At 45.3% G+C, this 22,321-nt stretch overlaps 1 protein-coding gene across 3 annotated transcripts in view; it reads left to right on the forward strand.

The window, feature by feature from the left end:
* Positions 1-22,321, forward strand: part of si:dkey-28b4.8 (sarcoplasmic/endoplasmic reticulum calcium ATPase 2) — a 58,685-nt gene that overhangs the window by 7,224 nt on the left and 29,140 nt on the right. For all 3 annotated transcript variants that reach the window (XM_041982947.1, XM_041982945.1, XM_041982944.1), the window contains exons 4-13: positions 410-492; positions 656-760; positions 3,971-4,109; positions 13,895-14,061; positions 15,057-15,212; positions 15,289-15,430; positions 15,644-15,810; positions 19,602-19,690; positions 19,836-19,938; positions 20,073-20,204. In XM_041982947.1, coding sequence (XP_041838881.1) covers positions 410-492; positions 656-760; positions 3,971-4,109; positions 13,895-14,061; positions 15,057-15,212; positions 15,289-15,430; positions 15,644-15,810; positions 19,602-19,690; positions 19,836-19,938; positions 20,073-20,204 — 1,283 coding nt within the window. The remainder of the gene's footprint in view (positions 1-409; positions 493-655; positions 761-3,970; positions 4,110-13,894; positions 14,062-15,056; positions 15,213-15,288; positions 15,431-15,643; positions 15,811-19,601; positions 19,691-19,835; positions 19,939-20,072; positions 20,205-22,321) is intronic.

Raw genomic sequence — 22,321 nt, forward strand, 5'->3', positions numbered from 1 at the left:
GTACCCTGTCTCTGACCATGTCTCTGTCTCTGACCATGTCTCATACCCTGTCTCTGACCATGTTTCTGTCTCTGTCCATGTCTCTGCCTCTCACCATGTCTCATACCCTGTCTCTGACCATGTTTCTGTCTCTGACCATGTCTCATACCCTGTCTCTGACCATGTCTCAGTCTCTGTCCATGTCTAGACTAATTATATGATTGTGTTGCACTTTGCCTGCTTTGGATTAGACCAGTTTTATCTGTCTGTCTCTGACCATGTCTCTGTCCATACCTAGATTGAGTATATGATCATTTTGTGTTAGCCTACTTTGGATTAGACTAGTTTTATCTCTGCATCATTGCCTCATCAGACATATTAAAGTCTTTGTTCCCTCTGTCTTGTCCTCATGGTGATGTCCACTCTGCAGGGAAGTCTCTGTGGGAGCTGGTCCTGGAACAGTTTGAGGACCTGTTGGTCCGAATATTGCTATTGGCTGCATGTATTTCTTTTGTAAGTGAACAGAACTGCAAACACATCCGCACTCACACACTAATCCAGTTTATTTTTTGTTTGCGTAATACATGTGTTTGCAATCAGGTTATTATTTTAGTCCTGTTCCACAGATCCACAGGTTATATATGAGCCTGATGTCTGGTTCTTCTCTGTCCTGTAGGCCCTGGCTTGGTTTGAAGAAGGGGAGGGAACCATCACAGCCTTTGTTGAACCCTTCGTCATCCTCCTCATCCTAATCGCTAATGCTATTGTGGGAGTTTGGCAGGTTTGTTTTAAGAAAAAAAGTCATTCATAGTAACCACACTCCATCAAGTTATTTATTTTATCCTCATTTAAACAAATACATGTGATCTTCTTGAATAACACTTTAAGGGAAATTAGTTATTACTCATTATTTATTCAGCCAGAGCATAAATAGATGTAATATTTCTCTGTGGAAAAAGTAGCCCTTGTCTTTGTCCTGACATCAGTTCGCTGAAGGTTTTGGACCAGTCTGCTGCATTCAGAAACAAGACAAAATCTAAGTGCAGTATATAACACAAATGCAGCCTTTTCCTGGACAAAAGGACCGAGATAAGAAACAGACACTAAGTAAACCATGCTGTTGAATTTATGTCACATTTGGACGTTTAACAAACCAGCAATCCAACTCTTCCTGAGCGAGTACGCTTTGAGCGTCAGCTGAGCTATGGTTCTGAATTTGGGAGTTTTAAGAAGTTAGGGATTACTGGGATGAGGTTTCCTCTCAATCTCAGGACAGTGATGGATGCCAGATCACTATTGTTTGATCCCTGCATACCCTATAACAAAGACTTGTTTTAGCCATATTCTAGATGTTTTCTAAAACCTCTGAAAAGTTTTCATGCTTTTATTAGAGTGAGCAAATCTTCTGAATAAGACTTTCCTGAATAGTACCCATGAAGTCCTAAGATCTGGTACAGGAATGCCAGATTAGATATCAGAAAGGATGGACATCTTCTCTGCTGTTAATTTACTTGTTATGTTATTGGGTCTTGTTCCTTCAGATCAAGGAATGTCCAAAACATATATCCTCTCTAATAGCTAGATATACAGACGGTTCACATCGTCAAGACTTGTACAATGTTTAATCAGTTTAGGTGATTCGCATTCCTTCTTTCAAATTCTCTTTATAGCTTTTTGTCTCATGACCATAGGTGAGGGTAGGAACATAGATAGACTCTCAGCAACCTCAGCCCCAGAGACAGGAGAGCCAAAACCAGGGTCCCCCGACTCTGCTTCCTCGTCGGAAGATGTGTTGTTGGGATTGAGGAGGTCTTAGAAGTATTCCCTCCAGTGCTTCACAACGTCCCGAGTCAAGGTCAGCAGCCCCCCATCCCCACTGTACACAGTGTTAATGGAGCACTGCTTTCCCCCCCTGAGCTGCCGGATGGTGGACCAGAATCTCCTTGAAGCCGTCCGGAAGTCATTCTCCATGCTCAAGTTTTTGATTCAGTGATGCCGAAGCTGCATTCTGCTTAGCCCGCCAATACCCATCAGCTGCCTCTGGAGTTTCACAGGCCAAAAAGACTGTTTAGAAGTTTAAAAAAGAATGCGCCCTAAGATATATATATATTAGTGCTGGGCGGCGATTAAAATTTTTAATCGCGATTAATCGCAGCATGTCATGCAATTAATCGCGATTAATCGCATTCTTATGAGCAAAATGTCTCTTTCCTTTAAAAGAAGGCCTACGGTTATAATAAACACAATGCAGTAAATTTTGGTTTACAAACACGACATCAGGGGTCTCCAACCTGGAGCCGCAAGTGTCTCTCTGGACCTTCCACAATGCCTCTGTGGCTAAAACATTTTTAAAAAATCTATCTTTCTTGTCTTTAGGTTGGAAACCAGGGACTTTTTTTCTTTTACATCATTTTCCATAAATATCAACATCCCTTAGAAGAAGGTCTGTTTATCCTCTTTTTATAAAGGTTTATGTTTTTCTTTGTTTTAAAACCTAAAAACGGAAATAAAAATATGGTTTTTCAAAAATAACAAACATCCTATGGTGGCTCTTTATTAAAATATATGTTAAGTTTCCTTTTTGAAAAGCCTGGTAACACCTGCGTCTCTAAAGTAGTTTTATTTAGCCGCCTGAGGGAAAAATGTCTCTTTGGATTGGAAAGGCTGCAGACCCCTGCACTAAACACATAAACAGGTTTAGCAGCAATTTTCTCTTTAAACAGTTAAAATATTTCTTCATATATAAAACCACATATTTATGAGAAAGGTAACTAACTAAAAGGTAAAAAGTCAGCAGGATGGATTTAAAGCTGTGAAGCTGCTTCCTTCTAAACACAGAAGGAACAATATGTGATGAATATCAGCATCAGGTGAACAGACAGAAAGCAGGATGAGAATCTCACAGCTTCTAGATGGTGAGGAGAGAGAAATATTCACAATATGCACAATAACTTCCATCCATGCACCTTCACTGCTTCATTATCCAGATTTCTGGCCTTTAATTTCTCTAAACTTTAATTTTCAGCCTCCGCTACCGGAAGTTAAGGGGTTAACATCTCGTTTCCGAGTATAACGTCAGGTCTGTAGATGTAAATATAAACATGTGTGGTATCCACAGAAAGTTAAATCTAAGGTCATTAACAGTCTTTAAAAGGGTGTCTTGATGCTGTGGTTTGTCCTAAAACCAGACTGATATTTTTCTAAAGTCTTTATTCAAAAACTCCTACAATTGAATAAACAGCTTTTTCTGTTGTTTTGTTTAAAATGATGATGAATGATGGCATCTAAATGAGTCTTCTTCAGAAGCGGCCTCACCACACGCAGCCTCTGATACTGTCATGGAGGACGTGTTAAAATCTGGGTTGTTTTTGCGCTGAGGGTTGAGAAGTAGAGTTTTTTTGGTCTGTTTTACTGAATTATTTTAGATTTTGAGTTGTTCGCTTAAAATGTCATGATGGACTGTTAGTTTTTTTTTTCCATCTCCTCTCTGCTATCCTGCAACTTCTTTTTAACTCTTTAATTCCAGTGTGTGGCTGTGGAATGTGAGGCTGTCAGATGTGGCTGATGTTGTTGATGAGGCTGATAAAATCCATCTTTAGCATCTCTGACTGTTGGAACTTGAGGTGATTTGTGTCTGCATGTATTACCGTCATGGAAGCTGAGGGGTGGTGATAAGAGAGTTGGTGGGCAGAGTTGCTAAATACATGTTACTGCTTATATGCAGTATTATAAGAAAAAGTTCTGGATTTCGGTCATGTTTTTAAAGCATAGTGGGAAAGTAGTCTCATATTCTTTGAGGAGACCCTGACTACGTAATTCACAGCAGGGGTCATTTGGTTTTTGGCCCAGTCTTTAATGTTGACCCAGGCCAACCACAGGTTTTAAACGCCTGTCGGATTCTGTTTCCAGCTAAAAAATCAACCATGTAGATGAGTGAGAATGAATTCATGGCTTCTTTATGAAAGACTGAGGCGTTATTTCCCTCCTCCAGGAGCGAAACGCAGAGAACGCCATTGAGGCTTTAAAGGAGTACGAGCCTGAGATGGGAAAGGTGTATCGGCAGGACAAGAAGAGCATTCAGAGAGTCCGAGCCAGAGACATAGTTCCCGGAGACATTGTTGAAGTTGCCGGTAAGCTGAGTTCAATCATACATCCTATTTATGCATGTGACATTATATATTGGATGCCAGAGTTCTCTACTTGAACTCTGGCATCTTCCTGCTTCTGTCCCCTGCTGATGCTTGCTGCTTCGCTCTGCTTGCCTTTTTCTGCCGATATTCTTATTTTTCAACTCAGGTAACTTATGAGCAACGGCTCCTGGATACTCATTAATCACTGGGACTGTATTTTGTGGTAGATTTGGTTGGATACTACTATTTTTTAAGATTCTTACAATCTTGTCAGTATCATGTCAGCATGGCCTACAAATAGCAGAAGTCTTATCTACAGTTACTCAGGAGCTAAAGCTAACTAGCTGCAAGATGCCTCCCTTCTCTACAGATGACTATTACAAACTTCTACAGAGGATCAACATGGTAGAGTCTATCCCAGTAGCTACTAGGCAGAAAACAGGGTTTGCCAGTCCATCATGTGGCTACATTATATCCCTACCACATAAAAAAGGACACAGATCCTGTATTCTCTTCCACTCTTGTACCTACAGGGCTCATTATTTCGAGCTTTTTTAACAACACTTGTAAAAAGGGATGCTTATCTTCTTGGAAATGTTAAAATAGATATCACATGCACGTACTGTGTCTCATGTAAAATAAATATGAAAGGGAGAAGTAATTAAATATATCAGCTGAATTTACGCACATGCATGTCTTTATATACTGTGTGAGTAGGGATGGGTATCTGTAGAATCTTATTTATCAATGCCATTATCAATTCTGCCTATTCATCTGGTTCTTTATAGATTCTCTTATCAGTTCCTGACCCAATTTTCTATGAGGAAACAAGTACAACACAAATTTATGATATAGAACAACTGTAATACTGTAAAAACTTTGAGTTTAAAATCTTTGTCAACTCCACACAAACGATGTAAAGAAAATTATTCAGATCAATAACATCTTCAGTCTGATCTGGATGCCAGAACTAGAAACCGGGGGCATCATGTACCAAAGATTACATAGCTTTCATATGTGGTGTGCCGAGCACATTTGCTTTGCCAAGAGGGGCTGTATGGGAATAAGGTGCCCCTTAAAATAGGAATTTTTATTTATTTTTTTATTAATTTATTTTGAATTATGGAATTTATGTAATCTAGCTGGACCTGACCGGAAGGGACAGGAAAAAAAGGAGAATATGAAGAGAAGTAAAAAGGAAAGTAGAAAAAAGGATGAGGAGACAAAGATCCAGTAGACAGAAGCTTCAGTCCAGCCTAACAGCAGACAAGTAGCTGCTACACCTGTACAGAAACAGAGAATTTCCTACAGCTTTTACAGGTAAACTGACAGTCATCAGGGGTTCCTAAAAAATAACCAAGACAGCAACAACAGCATGTATCACAACAACAACCAAAGAACCAGAAACACACACACACCTGAACCAAAGCATCTCTTAGTGTATAAACCCACTGGACACCTCAGTGCTGAGTCAGCATGCAGAGGATGAGGAATGAGGAGGGTCAGAGAGGAGGCCACACCTCTACAGAGGCAAGAGGCAGACTAGGGTGGCCCAGTATCAATCCTGGAGCACCAACCCCAGCCCCCACCACGAAGATCACCCCAAACTCACCCAGAGGGCAGCAGAGGAAGGCTCCAGCCAGAGCCCCCCATGGTCATGGGGCAGAGGCCAAGAATGTCAGCCCACCAGACACCTCAATATTCCAGTCACATATCCCAGGAACCATGGCACCATCAACAACTCTGAGCTGGTAAAAAGCTTCTTAGTGAAGCTTTGATGTGGCTGCTGAAAGTCTGAGTCCATCAACACTCCAAGGTTACCAACTTGGTCGGTGGTTTTAAGAGCCCGAGTCTCCAGATGTTTACCAATGCTGACCCTCTTCTCTTTCTACCAAACAGAATAATCTCTGTTTTGTCTTCATCTAATTGTAGAAAATTCTCCCTCATCCAGGTGTTTATTTGCTCCAGACTCTGACACAGTAAGTCTGCTGGACTGCAGTCGTCTGGTGACAGAGACATAAAGTTGTGTATCATCTGCTAACTATGATCATTAATGCTAAAGTTCTCTAATATTTGACCCAAAAAAGGGAGCAGATACAAGTTGAACAGAAGAGGTCCAAGGACTGACCCCTGGGGGACTCCACAAGCCATGCCACTTGCACGCATTCATAGCTGCCAATCGGAACTAAATAACTCCGGCCTTCTAAACAGGACCTGAACTAGTTAAGAACCGCTCCAGAAAGTCCAGCTCAGTTTTCCAGCCTGTGCAACAGGATTCTGTGATCTACAGTATAAAATGCAGCACTGAGATCCAGCAGAACCATGACTGATACTAGACTAGAGCCAGGACTGATACTAGACCGGAACCAGGACTGATACTAGACCGGAACCAGGACTGATACTGGACCAGAACCAGGGCTGATACTAGACCAGAACCAGGACTGATACTAGACCAGAACCAAGACTGATACTAGACCAGAACCACGACTGATATTAGACCAGAATCAGTATTCAACCTAATTTCATTAACATTTTGACCAGAGCTGGTTCAGTGCTGTGATGAGGTCGGAAGCCGGACTGAAATCTATCAAGATTTCCGCTTTCATTTAAAAATGAAACACTACTTTCTCAGTAATCTTGAATATAAAAGAGGTCAGAGACGGTCTATAGTTGTTCAGTATAGAGGTGTCTAGGGGAGGGGCTTAATGGCAGCCATCTTTAGAGTCTGATGTCAGTGAGCTGTTAACTATCAGTAGAAGATCCGTTTCTACTGAGGTAAAAACTGGTTTAAAAAGTTGGATGATATCAGAGTGCATGTTGCTGATTTCAGATGCTAAACTATCCACCATATTAAACTGTGACATAACATCATCAGAATTATTTCTAGGTTTTAGACACAGACAAGTTTTCTTGTGTGACTGTGTGGCATTAATATTTTGTCTGATGGTTTTAATGTTTTGAAAAAGTTAAAAAAAAGTTGGTTTATTTCTCAGTGGAAAGGAGCTCTGGGCTGAACTGGAAATTTTCCATCGTAGCAAACAGAGAGAATTGTTGACGTTCTTGTGGATCAATCCAGATAAATGCAGCTCTCTGACCTTTCTACATCTTAGTGTTATAGCTACGCAGGCTTTGTTTCTACAGCTCAGAGTGAATTTGAAGTTTATTTTTCCACCATTTCCGCTCAGTTTTCCTGCTTTCTCTCTTTAGGCTGGTGACCACAGTGGTGTTTCTCCATGCTTGTTTCTGTTTGCTCAAGGTGCTCCTGGTTCTTATTGGTGCCACAGCATCCATTACATTCAGGGTTTTCAGACTGAAATGATCCAGGAGTCCATCAGCTGACTTTGCTCTGGTGGTTGGTAACATAGCTCTGCCTTCCACACACTGAGCTCTTTGAGCTCAGCTGGTTGGACGGTCTGAGTGATCAGGAAATCACACTAAATACAGAAACGCTCAGACAAGGCCGACTCAGTGACCGCAGCAGAGGAAATATCCTGTAGAGATAACCTGGTCCAGAATGTGGCCTGGAATGTGGGTCGGTTCTTTTCCATGTTGCCATGGAAACATTCCGTATGGAAGAAAATTCCTTCACATTCCCATCCGCCATGTTATCCATGTGGATGTTCAGATAAAATGGTTTAAATCAGTCGAGATAGCCGACAATAATTCAGAAAATTCATCAATAAAATCTGCTCTGTGTCCTGGAGATGATGAGAAATAGGATTTTAGAAAAAGCCCTTAAATTAAAACTAAGATATTCAAAAGAAGTAAAATCAGCAAATTAAATCTCTTTCCACTCGAATGAATCTTTAAATAAGGCAGCTTCTCCTCCCCCTTTCTTCCCGGTTCCACATTTATTCCTAAACCTAAATGTCTCATTAAGAACTGCAGCACTTGTGTCTTCTGTTCACCACGTTTCTGTCAGAAAGAGAAAATCTAAACTGGAGAAATGATGAAGTCATGAACTAACAAAGACTTGTTGGACAGAGATCTGATATGAAGTCCAGCAGCTTTATGAATTTTCCTCCTCTGGTATTCTGAGTTCTATATGGTCCAGTTACCAGATTAGATCGATTCACCCCACAAGCTGACCCTGTTCCATTCCTGATTTTACTAACACAGGAATCCGGCTGGGTCCAGATCTCTGAACAGCTATCAGTAGTAGTGAAACTATAGCACCGACCCTGAAAGCACCATGGCATGTTATCTTTGTTGTGAATTCTGCTGCTGCTCCGTGAACCTCGCACATCCTCCCAGGCCCTGCTTTGCCAGGACTGATGGTCTAAGATGAAGATGCTATGTTTCTTGGTAGATGGTGGTCTTTGGAGTCCGGTCCGGGATAGAGACACCCTTTGTAGACTTTGGGTGATGTGGAGCAGAGGGTCTGGTGAGGGGAGGAGAGCTGGGGGTTGGTCGCCTCTCTGCTGTGTCCTTCGCTCCTATCTGTACATCATGTTTGGGTTTGCCGTCCCAACAGCGTGATGCAGGTGTGCAGCAAGTAATCTGGATCCAGTTAGACCTGGATGCACACCATCAGTTCTGAGTTGCTCCTAACAGTTCCACTACAATACTATACTGAAGTTATCATTGAACTTTATCCCATGGGCAATACATGCATCTGACATCCATTGATGTGTCCCAGTTCAGGGTCTGCTCACTTCGAATTGCAGATTCATCGGCTACACATGTTATTGTGGTGCACCAAGCACGGTCCCAATTCAGAGAATTTGAAGGAGCCTCTGAAACCGCCTTACAAATCTGCAACTTCGTTTGGCCTCAAACGAAGACTGCTGGTAATGCATCCTTCGCAGCCTCTTTTTTCCCAGAATTCATTGCGCACAAGACTACTTTTTAGTACTTTTTAGGTTTCAACAAAGTTATGTTAAAAACAATAACGTGTATGCAACCTAGGGCTCTCTGGTCCCCTGGTGTGGTGGCGTGGGCTGCCGGGGGTGGGTGGGCGTCCGGGGCGCTCATGCGCTGGGCTCTTGGCGGGGCCGGGCCTTTGCCCCTCTTCCCTCGGGTGGTCTTGGGGGGGCGGGGGCGCCTACAGCGGCCAGCTGGGGAGTTGGCTGCCTGGGACGGGGATCTCTCTCCCAGTTGTGCCCCTCCTCGGGCCCGGCTGGGACAGGGATCTCTCTCCCAGTTGTGCCCCTCCCCGAGCCCCTCTCCTCCCCCGCCACCCCACATCACACACACTACACATAGGGCACTGTGGGGCGGGTGGAGGCAGTGGGTTTGGCTGGGGGGTCCCCATTGCGGGATCCCCCGGTGGACCCCTGTGACTGCCCACCCCACTAGATTTTAATCACAACCTAGACATCAATATACATTTAGGGCCTCGGGGGGATGGGCACATGGGCTGTGGGTGGGCGGACAGGAGCCACCGAGGTGGCCCTTCCTCCATCCCCTCCCTTTGTGACTTCTCTCCCCCCGATTTTATTTACATGTTAGACACTACCACATTTAACAGTACTGCACTACACACATAACACACACTCACACACACTGAGGGAGTCCTGAGGGGGTCCTGTTGCCTGGCAGCAGTGGGACCCATCACCATCTCATGGCTCCTTCCAGTCTTTAATTGCATTATAAATAGCCCATACTCATGCACACACAACTCAGGCTGGGGGGCAGGGGGGCGGGGGTCTTCCTACGCCCTCGTGTCCCGGGATGCACTCGGGGCTGCGGGGGGTGGAGGTTCGGTGCCTGCCTGGAGTCCTGTGTGGAGTGCTGCTGGGCGCCATCTGCCCTGGGGGCTGCCCTCGGTGCCGCATCGGGGGGCTGGTGAGACCCCAGGGAGAATGTATGTGGTTGTGTGGGTGTGTGTATGTGGAGAGGGTCGGGTCTGGGGCCCACCAGGCCCTAGACTCCCTGGGCTGCCTCTGGTGGGGGGGGGACCTGCGGACATGTTCTTGTCCCTGGGGTGCCTAGCCTTGGTGCTGGGTTGGCGTGTCCCACGGTGGTTTTGCCTGGGGCGGTCGGGCCCCGTCGGGTTCCTGGGTGGGGCTTTGCTGGGGGGAAAGGGTGGCCCTTGGGCCTGTGGGGCGCCTGCCCTCCGTGCGGCCCGCACCGCAGCGCCCGGCGCCCGCTGGGCCTGCTCACCATCGCCCTGGGCTGCCCGGTGCCCCTGCCCCGTCGCGCCGGGGGTTCCGGTCTGGGGACCCCTCTGCTCTGGTCCGGGTGGGCCGCTGCTCTGTCTGCTTTGGCTGTCCCGGGCTTGGTACTCTGTGGATCTGCTTGGCCTTTGGGGCCTCGGGCTCCCCCCGTCCCCCGCTGATGCTTCGGGATGCGGCGTGATCGCTGCCCCCTTGCGGGTACACATTTCCTCCTTGTTGCATGGCCACACATGCATATTAACACGTGCATGCTCACAAACGTGCTCGTCTCTCCATCCGCTTCTTACTAGATGTAGCTGATGTTTGTGTGTTGGTACGTTTCTCTGCAGGTACGTTTGATGACTATTGTAATTTTTTATATCATCATCATTCTATCTTTCTTTCGGTATCATGTAGTACTGTGGTAGTTTATGTTGTTGTTTTTTTTTTTGTGATATGTTCTGGGCAGCATAGACAACTGTTATTTCCACATTTTAATCCTGTCCTTTTCTCCCTTTTTTTTTTTTTTCTCTCTCTCTTCCTCTATCTCCCTGTCAGGTTCGGCACTGACATATAAGACTAAAGAAAATAAGATTACAATAAAAATAATAAAAATATCAAGGGCAGCCATGTATATAACATGTCTCCCTTGGTAGAGCAAATCTGTCAAGCAAAATATGGCACACAGACCACCGTTCTGTATGTTAGGATGCTGGACAGGACAGGGTAAAAAAAACAAAAAAAAAAAACAATAACAAAATAAGTACATTTTTGTTTTTTTAACTACACTTTACTCATTAAAATTCTGTAATATTTTTTTAACATTATTACCCGGTCAGTGTTAACGTTGGCTGAGGTGTCCTGTTATACAAACAGTCATTTCAGAGGTTAAAGTGATTCAGTGTTCTATGTTGTTGCTATGGGAAATTCTTGTTGGTTAAGCGGACTTCGAAGTGTGTAGACTACGTAGGACACTCTATAGTCTACGTCAGGGCTATTCAATTCAGTCCTACGAGGGCCGCAATCCAGCAGGTTTTCCATGTATCCCTGCTTCAACACACCTGACTCAAATTAATTAGTCATTGTTCAGAACTTCATTGGCTGTTAGATCCATTTAATTTGACTAAATCTTGTTCCAGTGATTTATTAGTGATCAGGAGTCCCTGTTCTTACATTTCTTGCCGGTAAAGATATGAAAAAAAAGAAAAGAAAAATGCAGTGGACACCTATTTAAGAAAATATGAGTAATTAAAGACATTTTCTTGCCATGTAGAGTTATTTCATGATGAAACGTTCTAGTCTATATTAGTACAACCTTTCCATTTCTCTGCTTACTCGCACAAGTAAACCATTGTTAACAGTTTATGCTAACTAAGAATGCGAACCATTCCTCTGTAGAACTCAGCAGCATCCTGGGTGGAGGACTTTTCTTTTAACCTTAAGAACAGGCACTGAGTCTTATTGGTGGGAAATGAAATGATTGAAGTCATTTGACATGATTCTTATTTGAGGACATGGACCTGTCTGTCTTTCAGCCTTCAAGCCCTCATAGCTAAAATACGCTGACTGTATGCCATGGTTGTAGCTGAACTACATCGACTGTATGGCATGGTCGTAGCTGAAATACGTTGGCTGTATGCCGTGGTCGTGACTGAACTTCATCGACTGTATGGCGTGGCCGTGGCTGAACTTCATCGACTGTATGGCGTGGCCGTGGCTGAACTTCATCGACTGTATGGCGTGGCCGTGGCTGAACTACGACGACCGTATGTCCTGGTCATGGCTGAATTATGTCTGCTGAATGCCCTGGTCGTGGCTGCCCTGATCCTGGCTGAACTATGTCCGCTAGATGCCCTGGTTTTGACTGAACTATCTCAACTACATGCTGTGGTCATGACTTAACTGTGTGGCTGGACTATTTCAACTGTTTGTCCTGGTCGTCGCTGACCTACGTCGGCTGTATGCCATGGTCGTGGCTAAAATATGTCGGCTGTTTGCCGTGGTCGTGGCTGAACTACGTCAGCTGTATGCCATGGCTGTGCCTGAACTATGTTGGCTGTTTGCCGTCATCGTGGCTTAACTATGTTGGCTGGATGCCCTGGTGGTGGCTGAACTACGTCGGCTGTATGCCATGGCTGTGCCTGAACAATGTTGGCTGTTTGCCGTCATCGTGGCTTAACTATGTTGGCTGGATGCCCTGGTGGTGGCTGAACTACGTCGGCTGTATGCCATGGCTGTGCCTGAACAATGTTGGCTGTTTGCCGTCATCGTGGCTTAACTATGTTGGCTGGATGCCCTGGTGGTGGCTGAACAATGTCGGCTGTATGCCGTGGTTGTGGCTGAACTATGTCGGCTGTATGCCGTGGTTGTGGCTGAACTATGTCGGCTGTATGCCCTGGTTGTGGTTGAACTATGTTGGCTATATGCCGGGGTCGTGGCTGAACTACGTCGGCTGTATGCCGTGGTCGTGGCTGAACTACGTCGGCTGAACTACGTCGGCTGTATGCCGTGGTTGTGGCTGAACTATGTCGGCTGTATGCCGTGGTTGTGGCTGAACTATGTCGGCTGTATGCCCTGGTTGTGGTTGAACTATGTTGGCTATATGCCGGGGTCGTGGCTGAACTACGTCGGCTGTATGCCGTGGTCGTGGCTGAACTACGTCGGCTGAACTACGTCGGCTGTATGCCGTGGTCGTGGCTGAACTACGTCGGCTGTATGCCCTGGTTGTGGTTGAACTATGTTGGCTATATGCCGGGGTTGTGGCTGAACTACGTCGGCTGTATGCCGTGGTCGTGGCTGAACTACGTTGGCTGTATGCCCTGGTTGTGGTTAAACTATGTTGGCTATATGCTGTGGTCGTGGCTGAACTACGTTGGCTGTATTTCCTGTTCATGGTTAAACTATGTTGGCTATATGCTGTGGTCGTGGCTGAACTACGTTGGCTGTATTTCCTGTTCATGGCTGAACTATGTCAGTTGTATGCTGTGGTCGCGACTGAACTGTGTGGCTCAACTACGTTGGCTACGTGCTGTGGTCATGGCTGAACTACATTGGCTGTATGCCCTGGTCGTGGCTGAACTACATCAGACGTATGCCCTGGTTGTGGCCGAACTACATCAGATGTATGCCCTGGTTGTGGCTGAACTACATCAGATGTATGCCCTGGTTGTGGCCGAACTACGTCAGATGTATGCCCTGGTTGTGGCTGTCCTGGAATGTTTGTTGATCATCTGAAGAATTTCTTTTCTCCTTGTATTCTTAGGTTACATCCAGGCATTTTTCAGCATCATTAGAAAAATCCTCAGTATGCTGAATCTAATGAGTGGACAGGTCGGGTACTCCTCTTGGACTGGTCAGGACATGCATAAAGACCATGTCAGGCTTTCCTGGAGTGTCTGTGATCAGGATAGGTCCCTGTGGGTTTTGGGTGGTGATGGTCTTTGTGGACTGAGCACATGCTGTCAGGTTGTTGTTTGGGGAGTTTGAAAGCTGGATGAACACCTCAGACTCTTTTTACCTGTAGTGGTTTAATATTGTGGTTGGTTGGCTATAATGAAGAACACTGGGTGGTTTTTCCAGCCTCTGTTAGAGTGGAGGAGAATACACAAACTTTACCAGATTGAAACTATACTTATTTAAACTAAATCCACTAACGAAACTTGCTTTATTTTTCTCTCTAACCCCAAGTTGGTGATAAGGTCCCAGCTGACATCAGGCTGACTTCCATCCGTTCCACCACCCTGAGGGTGGACCAGTCCATCCTGACGGGGGAGTCCCTGTCTGTTCTCAAACACACAGACCCTGTACCGGATCCCAGAGCTGTGAACCAGGACAAGAAGAACATGCTGTTCTCTGTAAGTCTTAACCCCCACCTTCCTGATTCAGATACGACGACTAAAACACAGGTCACAGACACAGAAAGAATAAGCTATAGAATCATCTATATTTCTGTTACTGTCAACATGTAGATGCTATCCTGCTGAACTGAATGTCATGGATAATGAACTGAATGAATGGACCACACTCTGCGTTGTGTTTAGATTATTCCCACATAAGCTGTGCTGCTGCCCCAAATACCCGCAGAGCCAAATGTGCTGCTGAAAATAGTCCCGTTATTGGTTCAGGCCATTAAAAAGTCTGTTTAAACTACTGGTCCCATTACAGAAATACCTCATTTTGCCAGATGTACATACAGCACTTTGTGTTGTTTTATGTATGCGTGCTGTATGGATGAAGCTGGTCGGTGGGAAAATGAACGTGATGAGAGTGAGTCTCCAGCTGAGGAAATGTGGACTGTCTGGTGAACTCGTCTGACTCCTCTCAGCTGTGTGTTGTGATATGTGTGTGGAAAGTTTTACCTATGAAACTACAGGTACTTTGATCATCTAAAAGGTGTCATTTTAACAACAAAGTGCCAAAACCAGTCGAGCATCAACCTGTCCAGTTAACAGCTGAATGCAGCATTGTTTGGATGCTAAACCTAGCCTAGGCATGTATTTAGGGGACTTCTTATGTCTCTGAGTTACTCCCTTATTTATTGCTAATGCATTTCATAGGCCAACATAAATCCTTTCATTCTGTACCTCCAGTGTCTCCTTGTGGCCTGGAGACAATAGGCTCTGCCTCCATCTCAATAATAATAATAACAACAACAACGATAATATTAATAATACTACTACTAATAATAACATTAATGAAGTAAAGTTAATCTTTTTGATCAGGCTCCATCGTGTGCTAACCCGAATATTACTGACTTCATGTGGCCTCACACAGTGACTGAAACCACACCACTGAACCCAGAGCAGAACACAGGAGATAAAGCCAGCTTAAGTCTGGTTTTTCTGCCCAGGGTACCAACATCGCAGCAGGCCGAGCCATTGGGGTTGTTGTAGCAACAGGAGTGCAGACGGAGATCGGGAAAATCCGAGATGAGATGGCCTCCACTGACCCAGAAAGAACCCCATTACAACAGAAACTGGACCAGTTTGGAGAACAGCTGTCTAAGGTTTGTGTGTAATCTGCTGTCGTCTTTAACTGTTAGAATAAACCTGCAGACTGATGCTTCCCACTGTAACCTGCAGGTCATCAGTGTCATCTGTGTGGCCGTGTGGGCCATCAATGTGGGACATTTTAATGACCCAGTCCATGGAGGCAGCTGGCTTAGAGGAGCCGTTTACTATTTCAAGATCGCTGTTGCACTGGCTGTAGCTGCCATACCAGAAGGTAAAGTGTGTTATGTACCTGTCTGATGCAAGCACCACTTCTTCTTCACACTGTATGCCTCCATGTTTTTACTACTGGAGGAATTTCTGTGCTTTTGTAAGATGAGCCATGCAGGTATTTACTGAAAACTGGGAAACGGTCATTGCCTTTTTATGTCATGTGAAACTAAATGATATACAGCAAGTTGTGAAGCAGCTTGCTCCTTCCTCTCAGGCCTTCCAGCAGTCATCACCACCTGCTTGGCTCTGGGCACCAGGAGGATGGCCAGGAAGAATGCAATCGTCCGGAGTCTGCCATCGGTGGAGACCCTGGGCTGCACCTCTGTTATCTGCTCAGATAAAACAGGAACACTGACTACGAACCAGATGTCTGTTTGCAGGGTGGGTTGATCACATGTGGCATCCAGCATGTGTTACCAGCGCTGTGGGCTAATCTCACCTCTTTAGCTGCTGTGTCATGATTGGGATGCTAATGATTAGTCATGCTAATATAAGTTTAACAAAAGCTTGAGAGACCAACATAACTTTCATCTACACTCAGCCTCCTTTACCAGGACCACCTCCTAGTACCGGGTCCTCCTCTTAACCAGGACCACCTCCTAGTACCGGGTCCTCCTCTTTCCAGGGTGATGTTCAGCACGGTGTAAAAAGTAGTTCCAGGGTGACATTCGGCACGGTGTAAAAAGTAGTTCCAGGGTGATGTTCGGCATGGTGTAAAAAGTAGTTCCAGGGTGATGTTAGGCACGGTGTAAAACGTAGTTCCAGGGTGATGTTCGGCATGGTGTAAAAAGTAGTTCCAGGGTGATGTTAGGCACGGTGTAAAAAGTAGTTCCGGGGGGATGTTCGGCATGGTGTAAAAAGTAGTTCCAGGGGGATGTTCGGCACGGTGTAAACAGTAGTTCCAGGGTGATGTTCGGCATGGTGTAAAAAGTAGTTCCAGGGGGATGTTCGGCACGGTGTAAACAGTAGTTCCAGGGTGATGTTCGGCATGGTGTAAAAAGTAGTTCCAGGGGGATGTTCGGCACGGTGTAAACAGTAGTTCCAGGGTGATGTTCGGCATGGTGTAAAAAGTAGTTCCAGGGTGATGTTCGACATGGTGTAAAAAGTAGTTCCAGGGTGATGTTAGGCACGGTGTAAAAAGTAGTTCCGGGATGATGTTCGGCATGTTGTAAAAAGTAGTTCCAGGGTGATGTTAGGCACAGTGTAAAAAGTAGTTCCAGGTGATGTTTAGTATGGTGTAAGAAGTAGTTCCAGGGTGACGTTGAGCATGTTGTAAAAAGTAGTTCCAGGTGATGTTTAGTATGGTGTAAGAAGTAGTTCCAGGTTGATGTTCAGCATGGTGTAAAAAGTAGTTCCAGGGTGATGTTAGGCACAGTGTAAAAAGTAGTTCCAGGTGATGTTTAGTATGGTGTAAGAAGTAGTTCCAGGGTGACGTTCAGCATGGTGTAAAAAGTAGTTCCAGGGTGATGTTTAGTATGGTGTAAGACGTAGTTCCAGGATGATGTTCAGCACAGTGTAAAAAGTAGTTCCAGGGTGATGTTCAGCACGGTGTAAAAAGTAGTTCCAGGTGATGTTCAGCACGTGTATAAAGCAGTTCCAGGGTGATGTTCAGCACGATGTAAAAAGTAGTTCCAGGTTGATGAGCCTTTAGTGGCATTAGGCACCCCTGCTACCCAGGAGGCCCCCCAGGGCAAGACAGGCCAGGAGAGGCCGCCCCCCACGACCGGGCCATTCAGGGACCGCAGCCAGTGAGCCGCCACCCACCCCAGAAAGTTCCCACCCTCCCACTCCCCTAACGGGGAATGAGAGGATGGGGACAGCGGCAGACCCACGGCCCACCACCCCCAGGCCCGCCCAAGCCCCCCCCCACAAGTGCACTTAACCCCGCCCCAACCACACACAGAAACACATGCACACACCTATTTCCTTGCACACTCCCACTCATCATAACTCACATATGCCCTCTCAGCCCCACCCAAAAAATATAAACACTCGCACAGCATCCAACCCTCCCACTCTCACTCCCCAGACACTCCCCCACTCATCCTAACACATGCATACGCACGCACACAAACATACCCCCCCATTCACACAAACATCCAAAGTATAGACACACACACAACATACAAGCATCCCTGTCTCACACCCCAGCACCTCCCCCTATAATCCCCCGAATCCCACTCAGCCCTCCTTCAAACCCCTACACCCCCCCCCCTGCCCCCGGGCCATAGCCTGGGTCCCAGGGTGTCAACCAGACACCAGGGCATGCACACCAACACCCTGGAACAAAGTAGTTCCAGGGTGATGTTCGACATGGTGTAAAAAGTAGTTCCAGGGTGATGTTAGGCACGGTGTAAAAAGTAGTTCCGGGATGATGTTCGGCATGGTGTAAAAAGTAGTTCCAGGGTGATGTTAGGCACAGTGTAAAAAGTAGTTCCAGGTGATGTTTAGTATGGTGTAAGAAGTAGTTCCAGGTGATGTTCAGCACGTGTATAAAGCAGTTCCAGGGTGATGTTCAGCACGATGTAAAAAGTAGTTCCAGGTTGATGTTAGGCACGGTGTATAAAGTAGTTTCCGGGTGATGTTCGGCACGGTGTAAAAAGTAGTTCCAGGGTGTTGTTTGGCACGGTGTAAAAAGTAGTTTCAGGGTGACGTTCGGCAGGGTGTAAAAAGTAGTTCCAGGGTGATGTTCAGCACCGTGTAAAAAGTAGTTCCAGGGTGATGTTTGGCACGGTGTAAAAGGTAGTTCCAGGGTGATGTTCGGCACGGTGTAAAAAGTAGTTCCAGGTGATGTTCAGCACGGTGTAAAGAGTAGTTCCAGGGTGATGTTAGGCACGGTGTATAAAGTAGTTCCAGGTGATGTTCAGCACGGTGTAAAAAGTAGTTCCAGGTTGATGTTAGGCATGGTGTATAAAGTATTTCCAGGGTGACGTTAGGTACGGTGTAAAAAGTAGTTCCAGGTGATGTTCAGCACCTTGTAAAAAGTAGTTCCAGGGTGATGTTCAGCATGGTGTAAAAAGTAGTTCCAGGGTGATGTTCGGCACGGTGTAAAGAGTAGTTCCAGGGTGATGTTAGGCACGGTGTAAAAAGTAGTTCCAGGTGATGTACAGCACGGTGTAAAAAGTAGTTCCAGGTGATGTACAGCACGGTGTAAAGAGTAGCTCCAGGGTGATGTTCAGCACGATGTAAAAAGTAGCTCCAGGGTGATGTTCAGCATGGTGTAAAAAGTAGTTCCAGGGTGGTGTTCAGCATGGTGTAGCATCTCTTCTTCTAACCTGTCTGGAAACGTCTGGGAAGTGAGGAGACCAGCTGCTGGAGTTTCAGGAGAGGAATGTTGTCCCACTCTTGCCTGATGGCCCAAAGATCACCAGCATCCAGACTTGTCCCCAGTACACAGAGATCTTCAAAGGCTGAGGAGCCTTTTTTCTGAAATTGATCCAGTTTTACTTCTCAGATTGGTGACGCTCTGTCCATCTTTCCATCTGAGAGACTCTGCCTCTCTGAAATGCTCCTTTTATACCCAGCCATGTTACTGACCTGTTGCCAGGTAACCGGGTTAGTTGTCCAATGCTCCCTTCAGGTGTTTCTGGTTTGTACCAGGTACTTTTCCAGCCTTTTGTTGCTCCTGTTCCAGATGTGTTGCTGCATCAGATCCACTATCAGCTAATATTTTCATCTCATGGTGAAATGTCCCTGTTTCATCATCTGATGTGTTGTTATCTGCTACTGGGAATAAAATATGGCTTGATGAGATTTGGAAATCATTATGTTCTGCTTATATTTTACACCGTGTACCAACCTTTTTGGATTTAGGGTTTTATTTTTTGGTATTCTTGCAGTTCAGGAGGAAATCAGTTCAGACATCAAAGTCCAGCTGCAGGCGGTCACAGTTAAAGCCGATGGAGCCTTCCTACCTGTGCTGGTAGCTCAACCACCTACACCCCAGCTCATCCTTTTCTTGTGGGATTTAAACAGTCCTGTCATTGATTCCTGTGTTGAGTCCTCTCCGACTCTTTTTCAGACATGTTGGAATCAGATTAACAGTACCACACATAAAACCTGCAGACGTCTCAGTAAGGACTGAATTACATGATCAGTACGGCTCAGTAACAGAGGTAACATCACAAGCTTCTTCTGTCATGACTGAACTAACCAGCTCCTCTAATGTTTAGATGTTTGTGGTAGATAGCATGTCAGGAGAGCGCTGCAGCCTGAATGAGTTCACAGTGACTGGATCTACGTATGCACCTGAAGGGGAAGTGTGAGTGTCTTTAACCTTTTACCGTCACAGCGATGGATGTTTGTCTGTGTGTAAAAAAACAAACAAATCTATAAAGATAACTGATCTGTTTGTTCTATTTTCCCTTCTATTTGTCCTCCATTTTCCTCTGTCCTTGTCTTCCCAGCTACAAGGATGGCTTGCTGGTCAAGTGCAGCCAGTATGAGGGCCTGGTGGAGATGGCCTCCATCTGTGCATTATGCAATGATTCATCACTGGACTACAGCGAGGTAAGAAATGCAAACAGGGCTAAGGCAGCAGCTCATAGCAGCACTGATTCCATATATGGTCCTGAAATCAGATTCACTTCCAAACTGGTGAGGAACAAGTCATCATTGCTGTCCTCTGGTTTCTGTGTGATCAGGCCAAGGGTGTGTATGAGAAGGTCGGGGAGGCAACGGAGACTGCCCTCTGCTGTCTGGTGGAGAAAATGAACGTGTTTGATACCGACCTGAGAGGTCTGAGTCCTGCAGAGAGAGCCACAGCCTGCTGTAGTGTAAGTGGTTAATGTTTTTTTTTTCAATCAAAGTGTTTTTTATTGATTTTCACATAATAATAGAAACATCCTAACAGCAAATTGTAGGCTCCCAGAAAGTCTACGATTTGGGTGTAAAACAAGTATGTAAACAATACAGTGACAGGAATATGGACTAGGGCCACAAAAAGCCAACAGTTCAAGTTATCAACAAAGTACAAATAAATCACTGCACAACAGAACAGAGCTTCCAGAGAGCCAATGAATTGACAGCGATGATAAGGCAAAACTCAAAATGCAACAAAATATGTGAAAATGAAATACACAACAAAAACAAAATTATAAAGCCCTGAAAAAACCCACCCACCTCTTGCCACTGCCAGAGTGCTGTGTTCGCTCCACCACACCTATTGTATTATGTAGCATGCAGCCAAGTTGCTACAATTGTACATCATTTTAGAGCCGGAAATATACGCAGAAAAGGACCCCATGCTTTTTCGAAAGTGTCAAGGGATTGTTTAAGTGAAAATCTTATCTTTTCAAGTTTTAGACAGGACATAACATCTTGCAGCCATTGTGAGTGAGATGGAGGGGAGGCGTCTTTCCATCTAAGTAAGATGGCACGACGTGCCAGAAATAGGGCAAAGGCTATAGAACGTTTTTTGACAGTACTCAGATGGGTTTGACCCTCCAGAACCCCAAAAAGGGCAACAACTGGGTTTGGTTCCAATCTAGTGGTAAAGACTTTAGATAGTGTACTGAAGACATCTCCCCAATAGTTACTCAACCGTGGGCAAGACCAGAACATGTGGCTGAGAGTGGCCTCCACAACGTTACATCTGGAGCATAGTGGACTAATTTCAGGGTACATAGAGGACAGCTTGACCTTGGAGATGTGAGCCTGGTGGACAACTTTGAACTGGATTAACCGGTGGCGAGCGCAAAGGGAAGAGGAGTCAACCAATCTAAGAGCAGAGTCCCAGACATCATCAGTTATGGTGAGGCCCAGGTCGTCCTCCCAGGCCTTCTTGAATCTGTCCACTGAAGGACTGGCATAATGTTGTATAGTTTAGAAATAAGGCCTTTACTGGATGGGTTTAGGGACAGGATTTTGTCCACTGTGGTGGTCTCTGTAGTAACTGAATTTTTTGGCAATTGAGAATTGAGAAAATGTTGAATCTGAAGATACCGAAAGAAGTCTGAATCAGAAAGGTTGAACTTCTCTTTTAGCTGAGCAAATGAGCCTATGGTACCATCGATCAGCAGATGTTGGAAGCGTGTGGCACCCTCCCGGTGCCACCGCTGAAAGCCCGGATCTATGATAGAAGGTTTGAAAAGGTGATTTTTAGGGCTCCAAATGGAAAAACTACCAAGGCCGAACTGTTTCCTAAATTGGCCCCAGATCTTTAAGGAATGTTTGACCACAGGGTTACTAAATAAGGAGACAGAAGAAAGAGGTAACCCAGAACCAGCGGAGGCCAGAGGGGAAAAGTTATCATGTGGACAAAGCTCCAACGCAACCCAGTCAGGACAATCAGGCCGTTCATAATAAAAGGACCAGTGCGCAAGACACCTCAGATGGGCTGCCCAGTAATAGTAACAGAAATTTGATAATGCATGCCCCCCATTAAGTTTAGATTTCTGGAGACAGATTTTATTTAAACGCTTGCCCTGCCATAAATAGGAGGATATAGCTGAGTCCAGCTGTTGAAAGAAGGAGCGGGAGACAAAAAGTGGCAATGTTTGAAAGAGATATAAAAATGACCATTTTGACAGAATTCACCAGTCCCACAAGGGACATTGATAAGGGTGACCATTGTGACATCAATTGTTTAACCTGGTTCAATAGTACAGAAAAGTTTTCCTTGAACAAATTTTCTGGTAACCGTGACCCCAAGGTAAGAAAACTTATCTAATGTGACTTTGAAATTCAGGTTAGTTAAGTCTAAAGCCCGCGCTTTGTTGTTGATGGGAAAAAGCTCACTCTTACTGATGTTCAGTTTATAGCCTGAAAAAGTGCTGAAATGACTGAGTAGCGTCAGAGCAGAGGGAAGAGATTCAGTCGGATTAGAGACGTAAAGCAGAAGGTCGTCTGCGTAGAGGGAGAACCTGTGCTCAGCACCTCCTCTCCAAATACC

This window comes from Melanotaenia boesemani, chromosome 4 (assembly GCF_017639745.1).
Source record: "Melanotaenia boesemani isolate fMelBoe1 chromosome 4, fMelBoe1.pri, whole genome shotgun sequence".
Lineage (NCBI taxonomy): Eukaryota > Metazoa > Chordata > Actinopteri > Atheriniformes > Melanotaeniidae > Melanotaenia > Melanotaenia boesemani.